Source organism: Biomphalaria glabrata, chromosome 1 (genome assembly GCF_947242115.1).
Source record: "Biomphalaria glabrata chromosome 1, xgBioGlab47.1, whole genome shotgun sequence".
NCBI classification, from domain to species: domain Eukaryota; kingdom Metazoa; phylum Mollusca; class Gastropoda; family Planorbidae; genus Biomphalaria; species Biomphalaria glabrata.
In genome coordinates, this window is record NC_074711.1 from 85,260,482 (window position 1) to 85,281,264 (window position 20,783).

Here is a 20,783-nt window from a genome sequence, read left to right on the forward strand (position 1 = left end):
TCTAAGATCACAACTATTTTTACGAAATAAATATATTTAATTAGAACTAATCTAGATCTATATATAGAATATATTTGTTGACAAACTCACCAAACTCTGTAGACTCTAGATACGACATATCAAGATCTAGACTACATGTCAGACATGTGTCATGTCTAATCCAAATTTGAATATCCAGCACTAGCCTTAGATTCTAGATCAATGTAGATATAGACTTATTATAATTGATTTAGATGCCTCTAGATTACTCTAGATCTAAGAATCTAGTAATCTAGATCTGTATAACTGTATAAAGTGTATAGAGATTAGAGTCTCAGTCTAGAGATAATAGATCATCTAATTCTAATAAATTCTAGACCTTAGTTTAGTTAGTAGACTAAGTACTAAAGTAGTTACTAGATCTAGTATCATAAGTATCCAATCAATTCCAATCTACTCATAATCTAGAGTCGAGTCTAGAGTGACTGGAGTTAAAATTAGTAGAGATATATAATTTAATACAAATTGAGGCAAATAAAAGAATTAATCTCAATGACCATTAATGGAATCTGCCACAGAACTAGATCTAGAAGAATCATCAGGTCGGTTACTATCTATATATATAGATTCTATATCTAGACATCTAGAGTGTCTAGACTGAAGAAGATAAGAAATATTTTTAGCATTTTGATTTGCCTAATAGTAATGTGCTTATGATTAGGGATTTAGATTTACCTGATAAAGAAAGAACAAACTGTAATAATAAATGGCTCCAATCAACAGTATAAACTCAGATGTACCACAAGGAACAGTTTTCCTATGCCTGAGCTAGCCAGGAAAACCAGTGACTTGGCAGAATTTAAGTCTTTGGTTAATAATATGCATGACGCGTAGGACGTAATTATCTTTTTTTTTGAAGTAACGTCTGTATTATATAAGATAAGATGCCTATATCCTATACACTTTCTGATTTACATAAATGACCTACCAATTTGCATTAGTTCTGGAACAAAAGTTAAATTATTTGCAGAAGATGGTATCTATAGAGTATAGTGTAGAAATAATAATTGATAACAACACAAGCTCCTGAAATTTTAGAAAGAGAACAGGAAGAAAGACAGAAATTATAATCAAATTGGAGCTTGTCTTTCCATCCAGACAATTGCCAATTATTAATATTTGCAAAAAAGCTAAAACAAATAAATACCAATTTTCTTAATCTTGGTAAACCAGTACCGGTAACCCAGACTAAAAACTCTCTAGGTGTTAAAATAATTATAAACAAAAAATTATTATGGAATCCCCATTAAATTATCAAACAAACAAAATATAAAAAATTTCTTTAAAAAACAAAAAAAACAAACCTTATCTAAAGGGCAAGAACTGTGCCCTTAAAACAATTACTATCAATAATGTTCAAGTTATTTCCCTTATTCAATATCAACTTAAACAAAATAAGTGATTACTAATAATTAATTGACTAATTTTTTTTTCTATTTAAGTTCAATAAATAATTGTTTAAAGTTTCAACTTAATCCAAAAATGCGTAAGGGAGAAATAGCGTTAAATTATTTATGGGGACTAAACCCAATGAATTTACCCATATCTGTGAATACTGAAGGATAAGTTATTGATTCATGTTTTGTCTATTAGATGCCAATGAAAAATTGTGCGAAGTTTTAACTTTGATATGAGAATGAGTGTGGGAGAAATAACGTGCACACACTTTTTACAGATAGACAGAGTGAGTTGATATAAGCTTTGTAACAATAAAAAAAAAAGCATTAGGGTTTACTAAAGAAATTTTATAAATCAAACAAGAATATTTATAAAGTAAACTAAATTGTTATTTAACCTTAGCTTGAATCCTCTGTTAAGGACCTCTCAACTCAAGAAAACAAAGAAACTAGAATTCTGTTGAGACAAAATAGAGCCTTGAGATTTACAACACCATTAGTAAAATCAGAGTAAAGTAGCAATAATACATAAAACACTGAACAATAATTTACAAAAATACACAAAAAAACTAATAACATTTTGGCACATTTTTTTAATTCCATATGCTGGGACAAATTCATACAAGTGCTCCTTCTTCCCTAGTGCTATTAGAGCACGAAATTTAAATGGGTTGCCTGAGTCAGCCAGGAAAATCAATGACTTTGGAAATTTTAAGTCACTGATTAACATCCATGACTAGATTGACACAGGGTTATGCATAGGATATAATTATCTTCTCTTTTGAAGCAATGTCTGCAAAGTATTATTATTATAGCTTTTATATAGCGCTACTTTCATGCTTATAGCATGCTCAGAGCATTTTTGGTCCAATCTCATTTGTGGTGGGGTAGGGGGTATCTAGGAGAAGATTTTTCCATGCTGCCTTTAGGCACTCAGTAAACACAACTCTGCCCGAGTCCGGTGTCGAACCTCAAGCCCCCTTCTAGGTAGCCAAGCCAAGTTCAAGCCTAGATAACCTTGGATACCATCAATCCTCCTCCTAAAGATTGTATTGAGGAAGAGAATTCTACTAAAGCACCACTTCCCTCCACATTCTACTAAAGCACCACTTCTCTCCACATTCTACTAAAGCACCACTTCTCTCCACATTCTACTAAAGCACCACTTCTCTCCACATTCTACTAAAGCACCACTTCTCTCCACATTCTACTAAAGCACCACTTCTCTCCACATTCTACTAAAGCACCACTTCTCTCCACATAATCGTCATAATGCAGTCTAGGGCTCTTGTTTTCTCGATAGTCAACATCCATGTCCACAATTTTAATTTCTTCTACTTAAGACAAGTGGGCCAGCTTTTCTTATGCCTGTCATAAGTTGGCCATTGTAGAGGATACATTTTATGAATGGGATTATTCAGAAGTTTTAATAACAAAATAAATAGAGATTGTCTAATAGTCAGTAAAGAATTTCATGAAAGTTGTGATCAGTGAGAAATACAGGCATAAAAAATATCATTGTAGTGATTTAATTAAAACATTTAGGCTGTTATACCATTTTTATTTAATTTACCTGATAAATAATTTCATTGAAATATATCTTCATATCTTAAGAACATCTAGAAAAATGATGTAGACCTCAAAACAGTTTAATTTGACTTGCATTTGACTTTCTGATTTAGATGATGAACTTGAAGATATTGAAACCTTTATTCAGACGCCTTCCAAATGGTAAGTCTACTTTAGCAAGTAAAAATTTTAAAAATTAAAAAATCTAATTAAATTAAATTTAAAAAAAGTGTCATTATAAGAGTGAGACTTACATAAAAATGTGGAAGAATTACAGTTTCTTATATTTTTTTATTTTATTTATTTGGTTTCAGCTTTAGTAAATACTGCCTTTCTCCAGTTCCAAATGGAGATGCCTTGCAGGTAAACTTTAATCTTTTTTTCTGTGAGAATTGTAAGCAATTCTTATTATAGTTTATTGTCAGACAGACTTAGCAGTAGGCATACTTTACACAGACTAACGATTGATATATAATCTACTTTTAAGCCTTAGCTATTTACTTTCTCTTTCTCTGGTCTTTTAAATAATTGCCATATACTTAATGAGTACATTAGGTTAGGCTGAAGATGGAGTTAATTAATTTTACCTTGATTTCAATGCTGAGTCTTGTGTCTTTAAAAAAGTCAAACTATAATTATCACAAATTCAAGTATTGTCAATTGTTTTTTTTTTTATTTGTTTAGTCTCACATTAGACCCAATGAGAAGTCTATAAGTAAAAACCTTGACACACTTTTGCAAGAAGTTCGGCTCCAGGTATTTAAAATTTTCTAAACACTGTTTTATTGTGCATGTTTAAATATTCAACAATACTTAGTAGAATAAGAATAGTAAACCTAAGTGTATAGGTTTAATTTGCTGTAGTTTTTTTTTTTTTTTATGACTAACGCAGATCAGTTAACATATTTTCACTTGTCATATTTCAGAATGCTGAGGAGGATGATTTGAATAAAATGAAAAAAGAATTATGGGTAAATTATATCCATGTTTTTTGTCTCTCTCTATTTTTTTTTTTATGTCAGATGCCATAAAGAATGAATAAAATCTGTAACAATGCTATTATATTTATTTTAAGTTATTAACAAAACCTATTTAATTTTCATTTTCACATCTTTTCCAGTCCAACATTGTTAGTGAATCAGAAACCATTCATCAAGACAGTTAAGTTTTGTTTTTCAAATAATTTTTTTTTCAAATTCACTTCACAAATTACTGGTGCTTTGTTTACAAAATAAAAATAAAAAAAAAAAAAAAGCTTTTAATGCATCCAGTTTACACCAGATAGCTATTAAGTGTCTCTTATTATTCTTTAAGACCATTACCACTTCCGGCGTTAACAACCTTGTGGAACCACCACTACCTATAAAATGCTTCCAATGGCATGCGTCTCAAATAGCCTCTGACAACCAGTCCAACTCCTGGCCTTCGCGTGTGGTTCAGATACTTAGCCTGGTGGAACCGTTACCACCGACAGTAAGCTTCGGGCAGGATGGGCTCGTTAGCCTTGGTTGGCTACCCATCTAGGAGAAGGAAAACTCTGAATCCAAACCTCCGCTGCCTTGCTGCTATACCCAAGTGCGGGAAAGGCTTCGGGAGACAACCCTGAGGAAAAATCAGGTGCTTGTGACCCTTAGGCAGATTGTGGCACACCATGCTACAGCCTGGCAGATTCTGCGGCGCTACTGATCCCAAACTGTATTGGATAATCCGTTCCTTTGGTCACATCAGCTGTGCGGAGAGGGGGGGGAACTACTGTGTGGGTGACATCGTTCTGACCATAAACAGTGCCCAGGCTTTCATCTCGCTTATTCAAAGCCCTAACTCCAAAAACTGGAGAGGACACACCAGCTTTGCCTTTGGCGTCGGCCAAAAATGGGAATTGGCAGTAACCAGTTATAAGCTCAAATGCTCAATTGACATAGAGCAGAGTGCCAGGGGCCACTTTCGTCGGTGAGAGGGATCCTAGGATTCCAATGGACAGCTACCGCCCACCTCAAGCTGGGCAGCCCCCAGACAATAAGGTGCTATCCTGTCATGCCTGTCTTCCTCATTTGGGTACACGAGGATAGGACAAAATCTGAAAAGCAGGCATAGAGCTAATGTACCAGTCGACATGAAGAAAAAAAAGAGCTCCACTCTTAAATTGTGCCCATGAAATATGCGGACATTACAAACTGGCCTCTTTGAAAACTTACCGGACATAAGAGATTTAGAAAATCTGCATTAATAAATGATGAACTGGCCAGGCTGAAAGTAGACTGGTAACGAAAATACAGCTTAATACTTACTATTGCATTGCAATCCATTAGAAGTTAACTAGAAACATCACAATCTATTGCAACAGGACTTTGATATGTTAAGAAAATTTGAACTCAATACAGAATATTGTTTTTTAATCATGGCAAAGAAAGTTTAGCACAATTTTATTCAAGTTAATCATGATCAGCAAAAATTTATCAGGCTACTACAGACCAACAAAACCAACACTCTGTATGGCATTGTTAAGCAACGGAAGAAAGCAGCAGTTACAGCACACTATTTTTCTTTGGCACAGTCTGCAAAAGAGCTCACAACTCAGCAGCAAAAAGCTTGCTAGAAGAAGAAGATAGCAGTTTGGTGCATGTCATATTTTGCAAATGATAGCTACTGGGCCTGATATAACTTTTTAAAACCTGAAATTAGTGGGTAAACTACTCATGATCAAAATTAAGATTAGAAACAGTGGTGATTCCTGGAGTGTTTGTGGTTAAAATTGTATGATACAAACTATTTGTATTATTACAAATGCAATTAGAAGTGAACATTAATCATGGTGTGTTTTTTAATTATTTGTACTTCTTGTGGTGAAATAGTTGATACTTTTTTATATTTGCGTAACGTCGTGAGAATGTGTTCACAACATTGATTTAGTGTTTTACTGTCCAAGTCTCTTTCGTCAGTTCATGTGTCATTCTATTTATAAATTTTAATAAAGCCTTGTTTTAGGTTACGTTCCAGTGTTACTTTAATTCTTATTACACTTGTTTCATCTTTTACTTTAAAACTAAAATGATGATATGAACATTAAAATTAATTATTTTGAGGTTCAATCTTTTCATCTTGTCATACTCTAGCTATGGGACATCTTGATCTGGCCTCTGAACATGCCGACCATATTAACCAGGTGAGCAATAGGTCCACTAACTTGACCAGGTTGGTATATAACACTTCTTGTACTCTAAGGAGCTGATGTGCTACATTGAACTAAAAAAGAAATTATTGAGTTAAAGTAGATCCTGGCCTACAAAATTAGAACATTGTTGATTTTAACTGCCGGTATTCATAAACAGGCACAGTACATGGAACGTTTGAAATTTTAAGCATTTAGTTATTTTTTTTTTTTAACATTGCTTTTGTATAGTAGTCCATCTTTCATGATATAGCATACACAGTGCGCTATGGACTTATCTCTTTTGTGAACCAGTGGGGAGGAGGAAGTATCTGTTTGATATGTTAAGGACGGTCCTTCAGAATTGAAGATTATTAAATCCTAGCCGAGGGGTTGTGGCAGGGCTCAAAACAGAGACCATTGACATGACAGTCCAGAGCAAATACCACTTGACCTGGCAGCCATCTGGAAGGTCTCGGTGCTGTTTATAAGTTTTCAGTAAACACAGCTCAGCTTGATTTCGGTTTTGAACTCAATCTCCTTGATAGGTAGCCAAGTTGTTCAATTTGGAATTCAGAAATAATTTACTGTAAGGAAATATTTGTTATACAGATGTGTGATGGAGGTTAAGTGTAAATCGCTTTGCTTCCCAACTGGGGTTCCTGGATTCAAATCCTGTTAAGACTGGGATTTTGAAATTTCATGATTTTTGGACTCGTCTGCCTCCACCCGACTGACATTAGTTGTGGAAAATTAAAGGCAGTTGGTCATTGTGCTGGCCACAACACCCTTGTTAACTGTGTGCTATAAAAACAGATGGCCTTTAAACTTCTGCCCTATAGATCGCAAGGTTTGAAAGGGGAACTTTCAATTGTTGAACTTTCAACTTTAACAATTGTTGTTATAGTTTGTTGAAAAGGTTATCTTAATGTAATCCAGAACTTTCATTGTATTTTTAATATTTTAACTAGATTAACACTTTGAGGTGAAGTAAAGATAATTTAAAGATATTAAGATTACTATTTATTATTTTGTAGACTACATTTTAACAAAATTAATGCTACAAAAGCTAAATGTTGTCAGTAAAATTAAAATAATGTGCAAAGTTGACTATTTAATTAAACTGTCTGTGCTTATAGTTAGAGGTGAAGACAAGCCAGTTGACAAGTGTCTACCCGGGACTTGAAGTATTTCATCCTGATCTGTTTTGTTGCTTATTCACCGAGCATGTGAGTCCATCAGACTTTGGCTTCATCCCAGTCAACACAGTGGACTTTAAAATATCTGAAATCATTGCTGGTAAACTGTTTTATACATTTTGAATATTTTTAGGATTTCACTATCTCCGAAACTAACTAGTGGCTCAACAATTTGTTTCATTAAAAGTAAAAAAAACTTTAATGTGAACAATTTCTATCTCTCTAGTAACTATCATTGAATTTTTTTTTTCTATTTTTAAATGAGCATTTGTAAAACTCTAGATTAAAAGTATTTTTAATTTTAAAAATGTTTTTAAAAATCTCAAATGTTTTAAATGTTCTGTGCATGAATGTTGCTTTTTTTTGTAAATTAACTTGAAACCTTAAACCACTGATCATGTTTTTAACAGAAGATTGGAAGACTCTACTTATGTCTAACACGTTGCTTCCACTTATGTCCAAGATATCTTGTGTGGACAAAATAATGATGTGGCTTTGGAATTTGAGTAAGTTGTGTCATGACATTCTAGCTATAAGAAACTAAAAGCATGAAGCAAAATTGTACAAAATAAATTTGTAAAAATGTTTCTAATATCAATGAATTATTGAACAAGAAAATAGTTGTAGCTGTGCAAGTCTGATAACTTACCCAAGTTTTTGTCGTCAATTTGTTTGAGGTCAAGTCTCGTTTTAAATCTGGCCATGTGGTCATATGCATGTGAGACGTGGAAGTCATCTGTCAAAATTGAGAAAAGACTAAATGTGGCTCAACAGAGATGGCTGAGACGGATTTTGGGAGTCAGTTACACAGACCGGATCTCAAACAAGGAAATCCTTTGCCGAACTGGGAGTCGAACACTTAGTGAGGTTGTGACTGAGCGTCGCATGAGGTTTGCGGGACATGTTCTACGTCAAAATGAATTACGCACACCAAGAGTTGCGATAACATGGAAGCCAAAACGAGGAAAGCGCAAACAGGGACGTCCTCGTATTACCTGGCGACACACCTTCATGGAGGACCTCAGAACAGTGGACACCAGATGGGAAGAGGCTTCAGACATTGCCAGTGACAGATCATTATGGAGACAGCTTGCCGCCCAATGCGCCGAACGGCGCGGGAGGACCTAAGTCTAAGTCTAAGTAAGTCTAAGTAAGTCATGTGGTCAGACAGCAGTTCTTACTTGGTGCTAGGAGAGAAATTATGTACGATCCATTTTGTTTAAAGTATTATTGGATAGCACTGTCATGCTAGTGAATGCGAAAAAGACTGTTCAAGATAAGGGTCAAATCTTTTGAGCGTGTACTCAATTTAAACATAACTGCTAGAAAATGTGTCAGCCAAGTGGATGATTGTTGGTCAGATCAAAAACATCTGGAAAGACCTTGAACTCATATAAACAATAAGAAGTCACAGAAAAACAAATTCCTAAGAAAGCTAGAAGGTAGTGTGGAAAACAAGGCAACTATCTAGAAAAATCTTTTGGAGAGACCATTAAAGGAAAACAATATGATATTAGATTTACTTATCAGTAATGAGTAGGGTCATAATTTGTAGTTCACTTAGCTTTACTTAACATAGATTTTTTTTGGTGGTCAAGCTACTTTTCTTCTTTTATGATTTATACAAGTGATTTATGTTTTATGTAAATTTCGATTAAAAAAAACTCTGGGAAAAAACATGTATGTAATGCTGTGGTTCTTCAGTATGTTACATTAGAGGCAACTCCTGACCTGCAGATGTTATATGTTACTTTGGTAGTCAAAAATCTGATTTATAGTGTGAACAACACAGCTCTCAAACAAATTGACTACAAAGACTTGGGTAAGTTACCTTCGATGAAGTCCAGTAGGGAATCGGCGCCTTTGGGCGCCATTATCCCGTTGATGGTTAGAAAGGCTTTTATCCAACCACCAGGCCTGGACATGGGGCTCTTCACCCCTGTCCTGTCTGAGGGCACCCAACGGTAGGCGGCCATATCGGTTGACTGACTGGTAAAACCGGGCCGTGCCGTGTACACAGCGCGCCGTAACTGGTCCTGGCCCACTCGCTATAAGTGGCCGGGAACAGCGCTAACTGCGGGGAGCTTGTCTCATATTCCTATACTGTAACCGCCACTATTCCGTGTAAGGGCCGCCACTCCAGCCACGGGTCTCTGATGACGGCCCCCTTTGTGGAACGGCGTGGCGGACTTTTTGGACTGGGTTGCAGGTTACTTGTTCCATCCCCACCCCGAGTGAGATAAAAAAAACAAAAGCTCACCCAAGGAGACCTGCTAGAAGGCCTGGTTCGCTACTCGTTCTTAGCCTGTCCAGATCCACCTCTGGATGTTTCCACCGGAGGGCCACGCTGAGGCGACGGGTAGCTGGAAATCCTCCGGGGGTAAGTTACCAGAATTGTACAGCTACAACTATTTTCTTGTTAAATAATTCATTGCTAAACAAGTAACATTTTTTAAAATTTATTTTTCATTATTTTGACTTGACATCCATGGCATGCTTATTTTGTGTGATCATAGTTCACCTCGTGTCACAGTGATTCTCAAACAATGCTGTGACGCTACCACAACTGACATAATATTTATATCTTACTGGCTGGAAAAAAAAATTCATAAAATTATATTCTAGTCTGTAGACAATTGTATTGACTTGTGATTATGTTGTTGACATGTTCTCAGTGTCTGTCTGCACCTGTACACCAGCAATCATCAGCAATCTATTGAGACACATGGTCAAAAGGCTGGCCAATGAGAGAGTGCCGAAGAAAACATTTTGGTGCCCTAATTCCCAGGATCTTTTAAGACTTTTAGTCAATTTAGGTAAGTTTTGTCAACTTTTATTGGTGTTAGTCAATTTAGGTAGGTTTTGTCAACTTTTATTGGTGTTAGTCAATGGAAACTATTAGTGCTATCAACATTTAGCACTGCAAATTTAAATACATTTTAAATAAATGATCTGAATTGTTTGTCTTGGTTATATGTCTTGGATACTTCTTCAGAATTGAAGATTATTACATTCTAGCCTGAACCTCCACCAGGATGGCATGATAATGCAACTGGCAAGCTCAAACCATCAAGACAACAGTCCTGATCGCATACCACATGACCAGGCAGTATCAGTCATCACCAGGTTTTGTAAATTTGCCTTGAAATATTTTAATGTTATCAGCCTAAAATATTTGGCAGCTTTTGTCAACTTGCTAAGACATATCTACAAAGACTACTGTTAGCATCTGGGATTATCATTAGTTTTACTGTTGTACAGAAGCTGATAAGGAAACAAAAAGTATATAAAGATTAAAATAAAGCATTTCAAATAGATCCAAATATTTATAGTGCATACATCTAACAACCATTTACAAAGTTCAGTGCAGTGTAAGATCTAGTTTTCTGATAAAGTAGCATACCATTAAAATAAAGGATTTAAGATTTTCAAATTTAAAAATAATATTTTTTTATTACATTTTTTTGTTTTTAACATTTATAGCTGAATTTTATTTTGTTTCACATTGAATAAGGGATAACTTTTTGAGAGCTTAATTTATAACCTAATTCTTCTATCAGGAGCAAGACCAGAAGATCTACAGGGTAGACAAACTTTCTTCAGCATTGAGGAAGTTAGGTTGGTTAACTTTTTCTGTTACTTTTGTTCATATTTTGCCTGTTTTTAGTATAGTTTTAATTTGTCATAGAGTCTCCTTTAATTAGAAGTAGCAGTGAAAAGATAAACTCGATTTTGCTTACAATATACTTTTCCAAGGCAATAGAAATATATGAAGTGATATTTTGTATGTTTAAAAATCTTCATTAGTACTGCATTAAGAGTAACAAAGCAGTCCACAGAAAAAACTGATCCTATCACTGATGAAATGTTTGCTGACAGATTTAAAACAGTTCTGGATATACTTTCCTTATGTTTACAGACGAGGTATGTTACATTTACTAAGTGTATTATATTTAATAATAGTCTAAGTATTTTGTGTAATAGACTAGGTATGTCTTAACTTATCTTATATAATACAGACGTTACTTCAAAAAAGAAGAAGATTACGTCCTACACGTCTTGCATCTAGTCATGCATATTAACCAATGACCTAAATTCTGCCAAGTCACTGGTTTTTCTGGCTAGCTCAGTTAACCCATTTCATGTTCCAACAGCACTAGGGAAGAAAGAGCATTTGTTCAAATTTATCTAAGCATATCTAAGCATTATCTGGGAATGTGCCTTTATCTTTGCGTAACATAATAGACTAAGTATTTTACATAATAGACTTAGTATGTTTCGTACTAGCATGCTATATATTCTAGCTATGTTACGCAGACAAAAACTTTTAATGTTACAACATTTAGCCACTGAAGGGATCTGCTGCTATTATTTTGTGCTTTCACCTTTAGATCTAAGAAAAACTACATTGATGTATAATTTTTTTAGATTTGTGAAATAAATTTAATGTAACAAAAATATTTTAAATGTTAAATTTGTGTTTTCGGGTGCAAGAGTGTGCAATTTTGTTTTTAAAAACTAAGTATGCACACATGCACAAATCTTTTATAAAACATCATTTAAAAGCAGTAGCTTCTATTGTATTGTGCAGCATTAGGAGTTAACTGCAAATGGATTATATAAAGAGAAAATGTGTTTAACAAAATTCATATTGGTGGTAGACCATAAGTAGATAATAGACTCCAAGTCACACACACACACTCACATCTATATTTTTAATCAATATCTATATGACTATATATCTATATGTAGGAATATCTAAACTAAAAAAAAATTAGATAAATTTGGGAACCTATTGGTTTGATACATTATTCTTTTCCACACTGAATCTTATTTCTCAATACTGTTTTTTTTTGGGCTGACAGACTTGTTTTATTCATGTTTCAGTCCCCTTCAGAATAAAAAAGATATTTCTTCGATGTTTTACATGTTAGCTACAACAGCTCTTCATGCAGCATTTCCAACGTGAGTTGAAGTTTAAAGTTAGGAATAGCTTGTTTATGAAATACATCTTATTAGTTTTGGGAATCCTGTATTTATGTTTCTGACCTTATTCTTGCCTTCTAGATCTCTGTCTTGGGAGTTTGAGGTGTGTCTCACATCTTTATTGGAGTGTTATAAATCTTGTGACTGGCAAGAAGTCGTATGTACATTTTAATTGTTATCATTTTATATAATAATAAGATCATAATGATAGAAAGTGAAGTAGTTTTATTGACATAGGACATCTTTAAAGAAGTTGCCATCTAGTTTTTTTTTTGTTTTGTTTGTGTCTGTGTGTGGTGTTAGTGTATACTTTCTCACTGTTTCTGGAGGCGCGGTGGCTGAGTTGTAAAGCGCTTGGCTTCCAAACTAAGGGGTCCCAGGTTTAATCCCTGGAGATGACTAGGATTTTTAATTTCGGGATCTTAAGGGCAACTCAGAGTCCACCCAGCTCTAATGGGTACCTGATATAGTTCGGGTAAGGTTAAGGCAGTTGGTTGTTGTGCTGGCTACATGACATCTTCAATAACTGTGGGCCACAGAATCAGATGACCTTTACATCATCTATCCCATAGATCGCAAAGTCTGAAAGGGGAACTTAACTTTTTATTTTTTTCTCTGTTTTTCTCTTTCCCTCTCTCCATCTCTCATTTTCTTCCTCTCTCTCTCTCCCTTCCTCTCTCTGTCACTCTTTTCTTTACATACAATTTATTTTTTATGAATTAAATTTTGTTCTAAAATTTTTTTTGATTTTTACATTTTTACCAGTTCCCACTGAGTTAGAAAATGTTTAATCCCTTTTAGTTGTTTCATGTCATTTTGGTGTTTCCCGCAGTTGCCTGAATTGTCTCGATGTCTTCTGTGTATAACTGACCATCACCACAACCAGGCCCATCTTCTTGATTTGATGCCGCGCAGCTCCAGGGGTCGTTGTCTGAGACAGATGCTGGGTGTTTTATTTTTACACTGCCAGCTGGCCCCAATGAACTCACCACCAAATCTAGACTATGAAACATTGAAAGTAAGTACAACATTGATTTATCTTTCAGTGCATTGATCTTAAATAATGAGTATTTCGTTTAAGATGAAAGCAAATGGATGAAATGAAATGTTATAATGTGGAGATTAAAAAAATGTAAGCGACATTGCATTTATAATATTTGCGTCATTTCCTTGTCTCCAGTTGTCGGATATTTTACAAATTGGGTCTAGAAGTAAAGACCATACCCTAACACCATTGTGCTCGAGTCTACAGAGCCTGATTACAACTGACCTTTACAAATTATCATCTGTGATAACTCTAGTGGATAAAACTGTGGGCAACGAGAAACAGAGAGGAGAGCAATCAGTTGTAAGTTTATATCAAGAATACAAGTCTGTACAGTCTGTTTTGTGTTTGTACATTTCGTCATAACTTTGTATTTTTTTAATATATTTTTAAACATATGGCATCAACATTTGGAAGCAGATACCAAGATGGATAGCTGCATGGTTGTGTGGTTTTCGCACTGGACTGTCGGTCGGACTTATTGGTGGTCCCGAGTTCAAACCCTGCCCACTCCCATCCCCCATCTTCCTGTGGGAGGTTTAGACTAGAAAGTAAATAATCTTCAACTCTGAAGGAACATCCAAAACATGTAAAATATTTTACAAACATCTAGATAGGCAATATGTGGGGGACAGTTGGAGAGATTCACCCAGAACCTAGAATGCTGGTTGGTAGTCTATTCATCAGACGGGACCACAGCTGCAATGATTGTTCTATTATAAGCTTGTACTGTCTGTTGGTACAATTCGTTGCTAGTATCTACATTTACTTTAGTGTTTGTCAAATTCATTGTTAGCATTTTAAGCTTTTTACCCCACATTTTCAATATTCAACATTTCAAAAGGAATAACATTTTATTTATTTTACTTTAACAAAAATTAAATTAAACTTAATTTTGATGCTAGTTGAATGGCTCCTAACATTTGCATAGCAAACATCTTTCATTAAGTTCCATATCAATGTTGAGATGATACAGATCAATAGATTTAAATTAGCATTTTTTAGTTCTAAAAAATAATCAATAAAATTTTTTTTTGAAGGTAGATCTAACATGATAAACATCATTAGTCTAGAATTGTTTTACAGTCCGTATTTTTGTATTCCTCTTTTTTTAAAATCATTCTCCTATGTCTGAGAAGAATTAACTCTGCCGTGGTGTCCAGATCAGGCAGTTCTACTTACGGTTTGTCTTCCAAAGAGGTTTTCCTGGGCCAAATGTTTGTGGCCTCAAGAGGTTTTCTTAGTCCAAACAGTATGTTGTTCAAGCCTCTTTATAAAATATGCAGTTGTGAAGAACATGGGCAACATTTTCTGGTTTCACTCCAGTTTTTGTTAGTTTTCATCTTCCGGAGCATGTGTTATCTCTTTCAGTCTCTTTGTTTTTGTGTTAAGTTCCCCTTTCAGACCTTGCGATCTGTGGGGCAGATGATATAAAGGTCATCTGTTTCATCCTTAAGTCCACTCCTCTAATGAATACCTGACATACTTTTGGGAAAGTACATGACACCCTCTTTAACTTTTAGCCATAGAAACAGATGAATTTCGCATCACTTTCTCCTATATGGTCTGAAAGGGCTGTCTGCACCTTCCATGATTATCTGACATTCTTTTGTAAAAGCAAAGGTGGTTGATCATTGTGCTGACCACATGACACCCTCTTTAACTTTCAGCCATAGAAACAGATGAGCTTTACATCACCTGCTCCTATAAATTGCATGGTTTAAAAGGGCTATCTACACACCTTCCATGTCAAGATAGTTTATGATAAATATTTTTATTTTGTAGTTTGTATCTGAGCTGGTCAGTCTTTGTGTTATAGTACTATCAATAATAGTTTTTACCGCTTGCTGATTGTTGTGCCACTTTGCTGTAGAGTGTTGATTAGGCTATAAGGGGAGTTAACAGCTAACTTAATAAACAAGTAGGTCAACAATAAATGAGTTGATCAAGACTGGAACAATCCAGAATATTTAATGAAACCAATAAAAATTGAGATGTCCACTGTCGCCAAAATAAACAAATCCCAAATCTTACGAGCCAAATCATAAGACTGAAAGATAGAGGCACATTTCTTATTCCATATATGCTATGACAAATTCATACAAGTGCTCCTTCTTCCCTAGTGCCATTAGAGAATGGAATGGGTTGCCTGAATTAGGCAGGAAAACCAATAACTTAGCAGATTTTAAGTCATTGATCAACATGCATGACTAGATTGACACATGAAATGCGTAGGACGCAGTTATCTTCTTTTAGGAAGTATCATCTGTAATATATAAGATAAAAAGATAAGCACAGAACAGCAACTGCTTCCTTGGATTCACTTCTGTCACACACTGAGTCTAGTTATACTACTTGCCCATTCTTCCTGCCAATCGATGGCTCAGTCACCTCATCGTACAACACTAAGAACACACTTCCCAGTGTTGCTCAGGGTCCATGATGACAGCCATCTTGTGTTACCAGAGAGCCTCATAGTATTACCAGGCAGCCTCCTTTGTGTTACCAGACAGCCTCATAGTGTTACCAGGCAGCCTCCTTTGTGTTACCAGACAGCCTCATAGTGTTACAATGGCAGCCTCCTTTGTGTTACCAGACAGCCTCATAGTGTTACCAGGCAGCCTCCTTTGTGTTACCAGGCAGCCTCCTTTGTATTACCAGGCATGACAAAGGATGCCTCTTTACTCTTGTTCAGACTCTGTGTTTCCTCTGTCATTTTTTATTCTTTTTGTCACTTAGGTGAAGCAAACTTTTCTTTCTATCTAAGGCCTTCTTGGCCTAGTTCTAACTGTTGTGCTGGTACACACTATAAATACAAGCACAGGAACTGAGTTTTAAGAACATCTAACTATTTGAAGCATATATATATTTGTTTCCTTTTGTTAACATTAATATGAATTAATGTTGATGACCAGTACTATTCTAGTCTAGGTTTCTCATTCTTATTTTACTAAAATTAATATTCAGATATTTCTTCCTTAGGCAGAGCTACAGTTCTTGATTAATGAAATTCAAAAAGTGATAAAAATAATTCGTGACAACATGAATAATTTGGATTACTCCAGGGTAACTTCGTTTTGTTACTTTATGGTCGGTTCATATCATTAATATTTTTTTGATACTATTAATGTTACTTTTCAAGTTACAAATATCAATTTATTAACAGTAATTGCAAACATTTCAAGTCTTCTAAACTTTTACAAGCTTTTAATGGTTATTCAGAACATTATTATTATAATTCACTTCTTGAGATGAACTATATTCATTTCACCACTGAAAGAGGCCAGTGAATTACAGCTCACTAGGTTGCTCCAGTAATGATGTTGTAAGTCTTGGAAATAGAGACATAACGAATTTTAAAACTGAAATCAAGCTAGCTTAGGCCTGGAAAGTTTTTCTGTGGCTGTTTAGAAAGTATTATAATGAAGTCCACAGCTCCATGTACAAAGTTCCTGTTGGATATGTGGCAAGAGAGACTAATGCTGTTTGGCTGTCTATCAAAGGGGCTTGACTACTAGAGTTTGGACCATATTGGGCTAAGCATGTTATAGACATGAAAGTTGCACTATATAAAAGCTATTAAAGCACACCAAAAAGTATTTAGCCAGAAAAACCATAGGTGGTTCATTGTTGTAATGGCCATGTCTGTTGGCCTCACTGGCCTCAATGTACACTACATTTTTTATTTTTTTTTAAATTCAGTATTTGATTTCTTTTTTCTTTTCTGGGCAAAAATGTATCTTCTATGAGGTTAATGAAAGGTTCTTTCTTGATTAGGTGAAAGATTCTCTGACGTGTCTAACTATGAAGTGGTCCTTGACATTACAAGATGCTAAAAGTCAAGAAGTAAGTTTATTCTTTCACTTTATTGGAGATTTTCATCTAAGGCTTTTAACTCTATATAGCTAGCAATGACATTTATTTGGTATACAGAAAAAAAGGGGGAAGTTTTGATTGGGTATGTCATTTAGAAAGTATGAGATCAATTTAGTGCTAAGCACTGGAAAAACAAATTCCTAAGCTTTTTCACCTGTTGCACAAAGTAATTATTTCTTAGTTGGCAGAAGTGATCCTTTGATACAGCATCCTTGGCATTGTTTATAATTATAAAATTTAGTGTACAGTGGTGTTATCAGTAAACTTGAGTTGATGCTGTCTAACACAACTAATCACGTGCCATCTTTGTTTTTATTTTTTATTCTTTTTAGAAAACGATATTTAACTGGGCCACAGCCAGACCCCACCAACCAGTGCAGCCTGAAGTGTTAAGAGACATCCAGAATCTAGAGATGGATGATGACGGCGATAGTTGTTGAAGCACAAATTGAGTTTTATTCCACTCATAAAATGTTAATATTTTCATAACGTCTTACACTATAGTATTACACTATAGTCATTTCATAGTGATATCTGTAACGATGTACTATATTTCACTATTATCTTATACCGTTACTGTAATGAAATTCTCTTACTTTTTGTATGACTTTTTTTTTTCAATTTTTTACTTCAATGATGTTACATTAAATCTAAACTTTAAAAAAAAAATGTGTTATTATTGTTAAGACTTTGCCATGCGCACCGCCATCCAAGATAGTGCAGAACGAAGGTGCGCACTATCTGTGACTAAACAAGTCGGATGTTGACATTAGGACTAACGATTTCCGCCCAAGTCTAGAGCCAATATGGAGATGCTGTGCTCAAGGCAGATGTCCTTTGTGTTTGTCATGTCTCCGTGTAAATAAACGTCAATGTCCTCGTTGAGTTGCCGCCCATAAGTTATTACAATTGGTCTCAGAAGTGGGATTATAGGCAACTCAACGAGAGGAGGTAGGATTTACAATGGCAGCTTTGAAACAATTAGACCAACTCTCGGTTAGAGAGCTTAGGAAGGAACTTCGTAACCGATATGAGATAATTGGTGGTACCAAGGAGGTGCTTACAGCTCGTCTCCGGCAAACCCTTATTGATGAAGACGAAGATCCGGAGACCTACCTATTTGAAATTGAACCGGAGATTTATGAGCTTATTGGCAAGATAAATGAAGGTATTGATGCATTGTGTGAACAAATTAACAGTATGGGGAACAAGGTAGATAAAATGGTGTCTCAGCTGAAAGAAGGAGTAGACTCGTTGGTAAAGGAGCAGTTGCCTGTAGACTCGTTGGTAAAGAAGTTGCATGGTCAAGACTGTGGTTGCACAAACAGTGGTGACGGAGACGCTGGGGATTTGAGCGCCGTCTGTGTTGTGGGCAAGTCTTGTGGTTGTGACTTTCAAGACGAGAAATGTGATGGCGATTGCTGTGATGATCTCAACGGGATGTATCGAGTCGAACGGAAAGAGACAAATGAAGAAACTGAAGACTGTTATGTGCCTGAAGCGTTTGTTCCTGTTGTACCTGTTACCAATACCTCAATGAGCCGGACAGATCAAGACAACGTTGGGTCTGCGTTCGAGCCTGTTGCTGTGGACTTTAAAGACCTCTGCCTATCTTCCGGTGCCTACGAAGGAAATTCGAAGCTCGGCAACTTCATCCAGAAGTTTACCATGAATTGTACGTGCGGCGCATCACACATAGAATATAGATGCCAAGAAAACCACCAACAGGGCATATGTACTTCTACTATCATCATCGACATTGGCATAGACGAATGTCAATCGGACTACTCTAAATCTGAGCCTTCAAGAGGAAGACATTTTCCACTTGAAACTGAAGAGACCTGTATTCTGGACGTGAAACTGTTGTCTGAGGATGACTGCGGTGAATTGGACTTTGTTTGCAACGTGGCTGCATGTGAACCTGCAGCTCCCTTGAGAGGCGTCTGTCGGGAAGGTCTGCTGAGACAGCGTGTCCAATCAACGGCTGTGCTGAAGAAAACAGTGCTCGACAATATCTCTTTGTGTGTCAAACGGCCACGTCATCGTCGCAACAACAGCCTGGTCAACTGGAGAAAGAGAAAGCGGCACTGGAGGAAAACAATGCGGATGGTTTCGTGGGGAACACGCTCCCTGACGCCTGTGGCTCCCACTGATCGACCTCCACCTGAACTGTCAAACCTCAGCTGCACTGTTTCTTTTCGGGACGAAAAGTGCTAAGACGGGGGCAATGTTAAGACTTTGCCATGCGCACCGCCATCCAAGATAGTGCAGAACGAAGGTGCGCACTATCTGTGACTAAACAAGTCGGATGTTGACATTAGGACTAACGATTTCCGCCCAAGTCTAGAGCCAATATGGAGATGCTGTGCTCAAGGCAGATGTCCTTTGTGTTTGTCATGTCTCCGTGTAAATAAACGTCAATGTCCTCGTTGAGTTGCCGCCCATAAGTTATTACATTATTTTATATTAATCCAGCTGTGTGCGTGTGTAGGGGGGGGGAGGGCTGCTGTTTAATGTGTGTCTCTTGCTTCCTTCTTGCCAGTTCACAACCACTAATGGAGACAGGATTCTTCCTTGAAAGTTTTAGACCAGTTTTACTTTCAGTCTTTAAGTACAGTTTAGGAAATAAATAGAAAGTAGAAAAAAGATTATTAGGACAGTTTAAGATATAAGTAGGATAAAAGGTTATCTGGACAGTTTAGGATTTAAGTAGAATTAAAGGATTATCTGGACAGTTTAGGATTTAAGTAGAATTAAAGGATTATCTGGACAGTTTAGGATTTAAGTAGAATTAAAGGATTATCTGGACAGTTTAGCTGTTTAGGATTTAATTTCAATAAGAAGATTATCTGGACATATAAATAAACAAATAGAAAATGTTATCAGAAGGCAAGCTGGTTAGACGGTCAGATGAAGTGGAAATGCCTGTCTTACATACATTAATACAGAAGAGTTCTAGGAGAATAAAGACTAGATAAACTGGGTGTCATGCATCATTGAAGCAACCCAGCATTACAAGTCTTGATGTATCCATTTTCAGAATCATGAAATTTTTTATTTATGTACTGTCTTGGTATCAGCTCTTCAACTAGCGCAAATTTTATCTTACATGATTCTGAAAAGGTTGTGTTTATCAAGAGGCCTACACAACTAAGCATCTCAAAAATTTTCAATAACCCCAATAATGCATTTATAATAATTCCCATTTTCTAAGTCAGGATGAAAAGGTTGATTTGTTGATTTGAGGCACATCGGCACAATTTAGGCCATGTCGTGAGGATGAAAAGGTGCATCAAAGTTAGTTTTCTTCCAGATTCCACCACATTTATGACACTAGAAAGAGTATTTGATAAGGGTTCTTGATAAGGGTATTTGATAAGGTACTTGATAAGGGTATTTGATAAGGAAATTGTCAGCTAACATTTATTTTTTTATTTGAATGGATATAGGTGGATCCTGATATGAATCAACATTGAGAAAGCAAACAAGACAATATCACCAGCATGGCTGCCTGGCCACGCCAT

General features: G+C 35.8%; 1 protein-coding gene across 1 annotated transcript; it reads left to right on the forward strand.

The window, feature by feature from the left end:
* Window positions 1–78: 78 nt before the first annotated feature.
* On the forward strand, window positions 79–18,141 carry LOC106052218 (uncharacterized). The gene is made up of 19 exons (XM_056018277.1): window positions 79–581; window positions 3,119–3,167; window positions 3,320–3,368; window positions 3,690–3,761; window positions 3,932–3,976; window positions 4,126–4,165; window positions 6,119–6,168; window positions 7,293–7,452; window positions 7,763–7,858; window positions 10,028–10,168; window positions 10,913–10,970; window positions 11,160–11,276; window positions 12,240–12,317; window positions 12,420–12,495; window positions 13,171–13,356; window positions 13,519–13,686; window positions 16,366–16,449; window positions 17,161–17,229; window positions 17,592–18,141. Exons 1-19 carry the CDS (start codon window positions 542–544, stop codon window positions 17,697–17,699), a joined length of 1,686 nt encoding a protein of 561 aa, XP_055874252.1. The 5' UTR covers window positions 79–541; the 3' UTR covers window positions 17,700–18,141.
* Window positions 18,142–20,783: the final 2,642 nt, after the last annotated feature.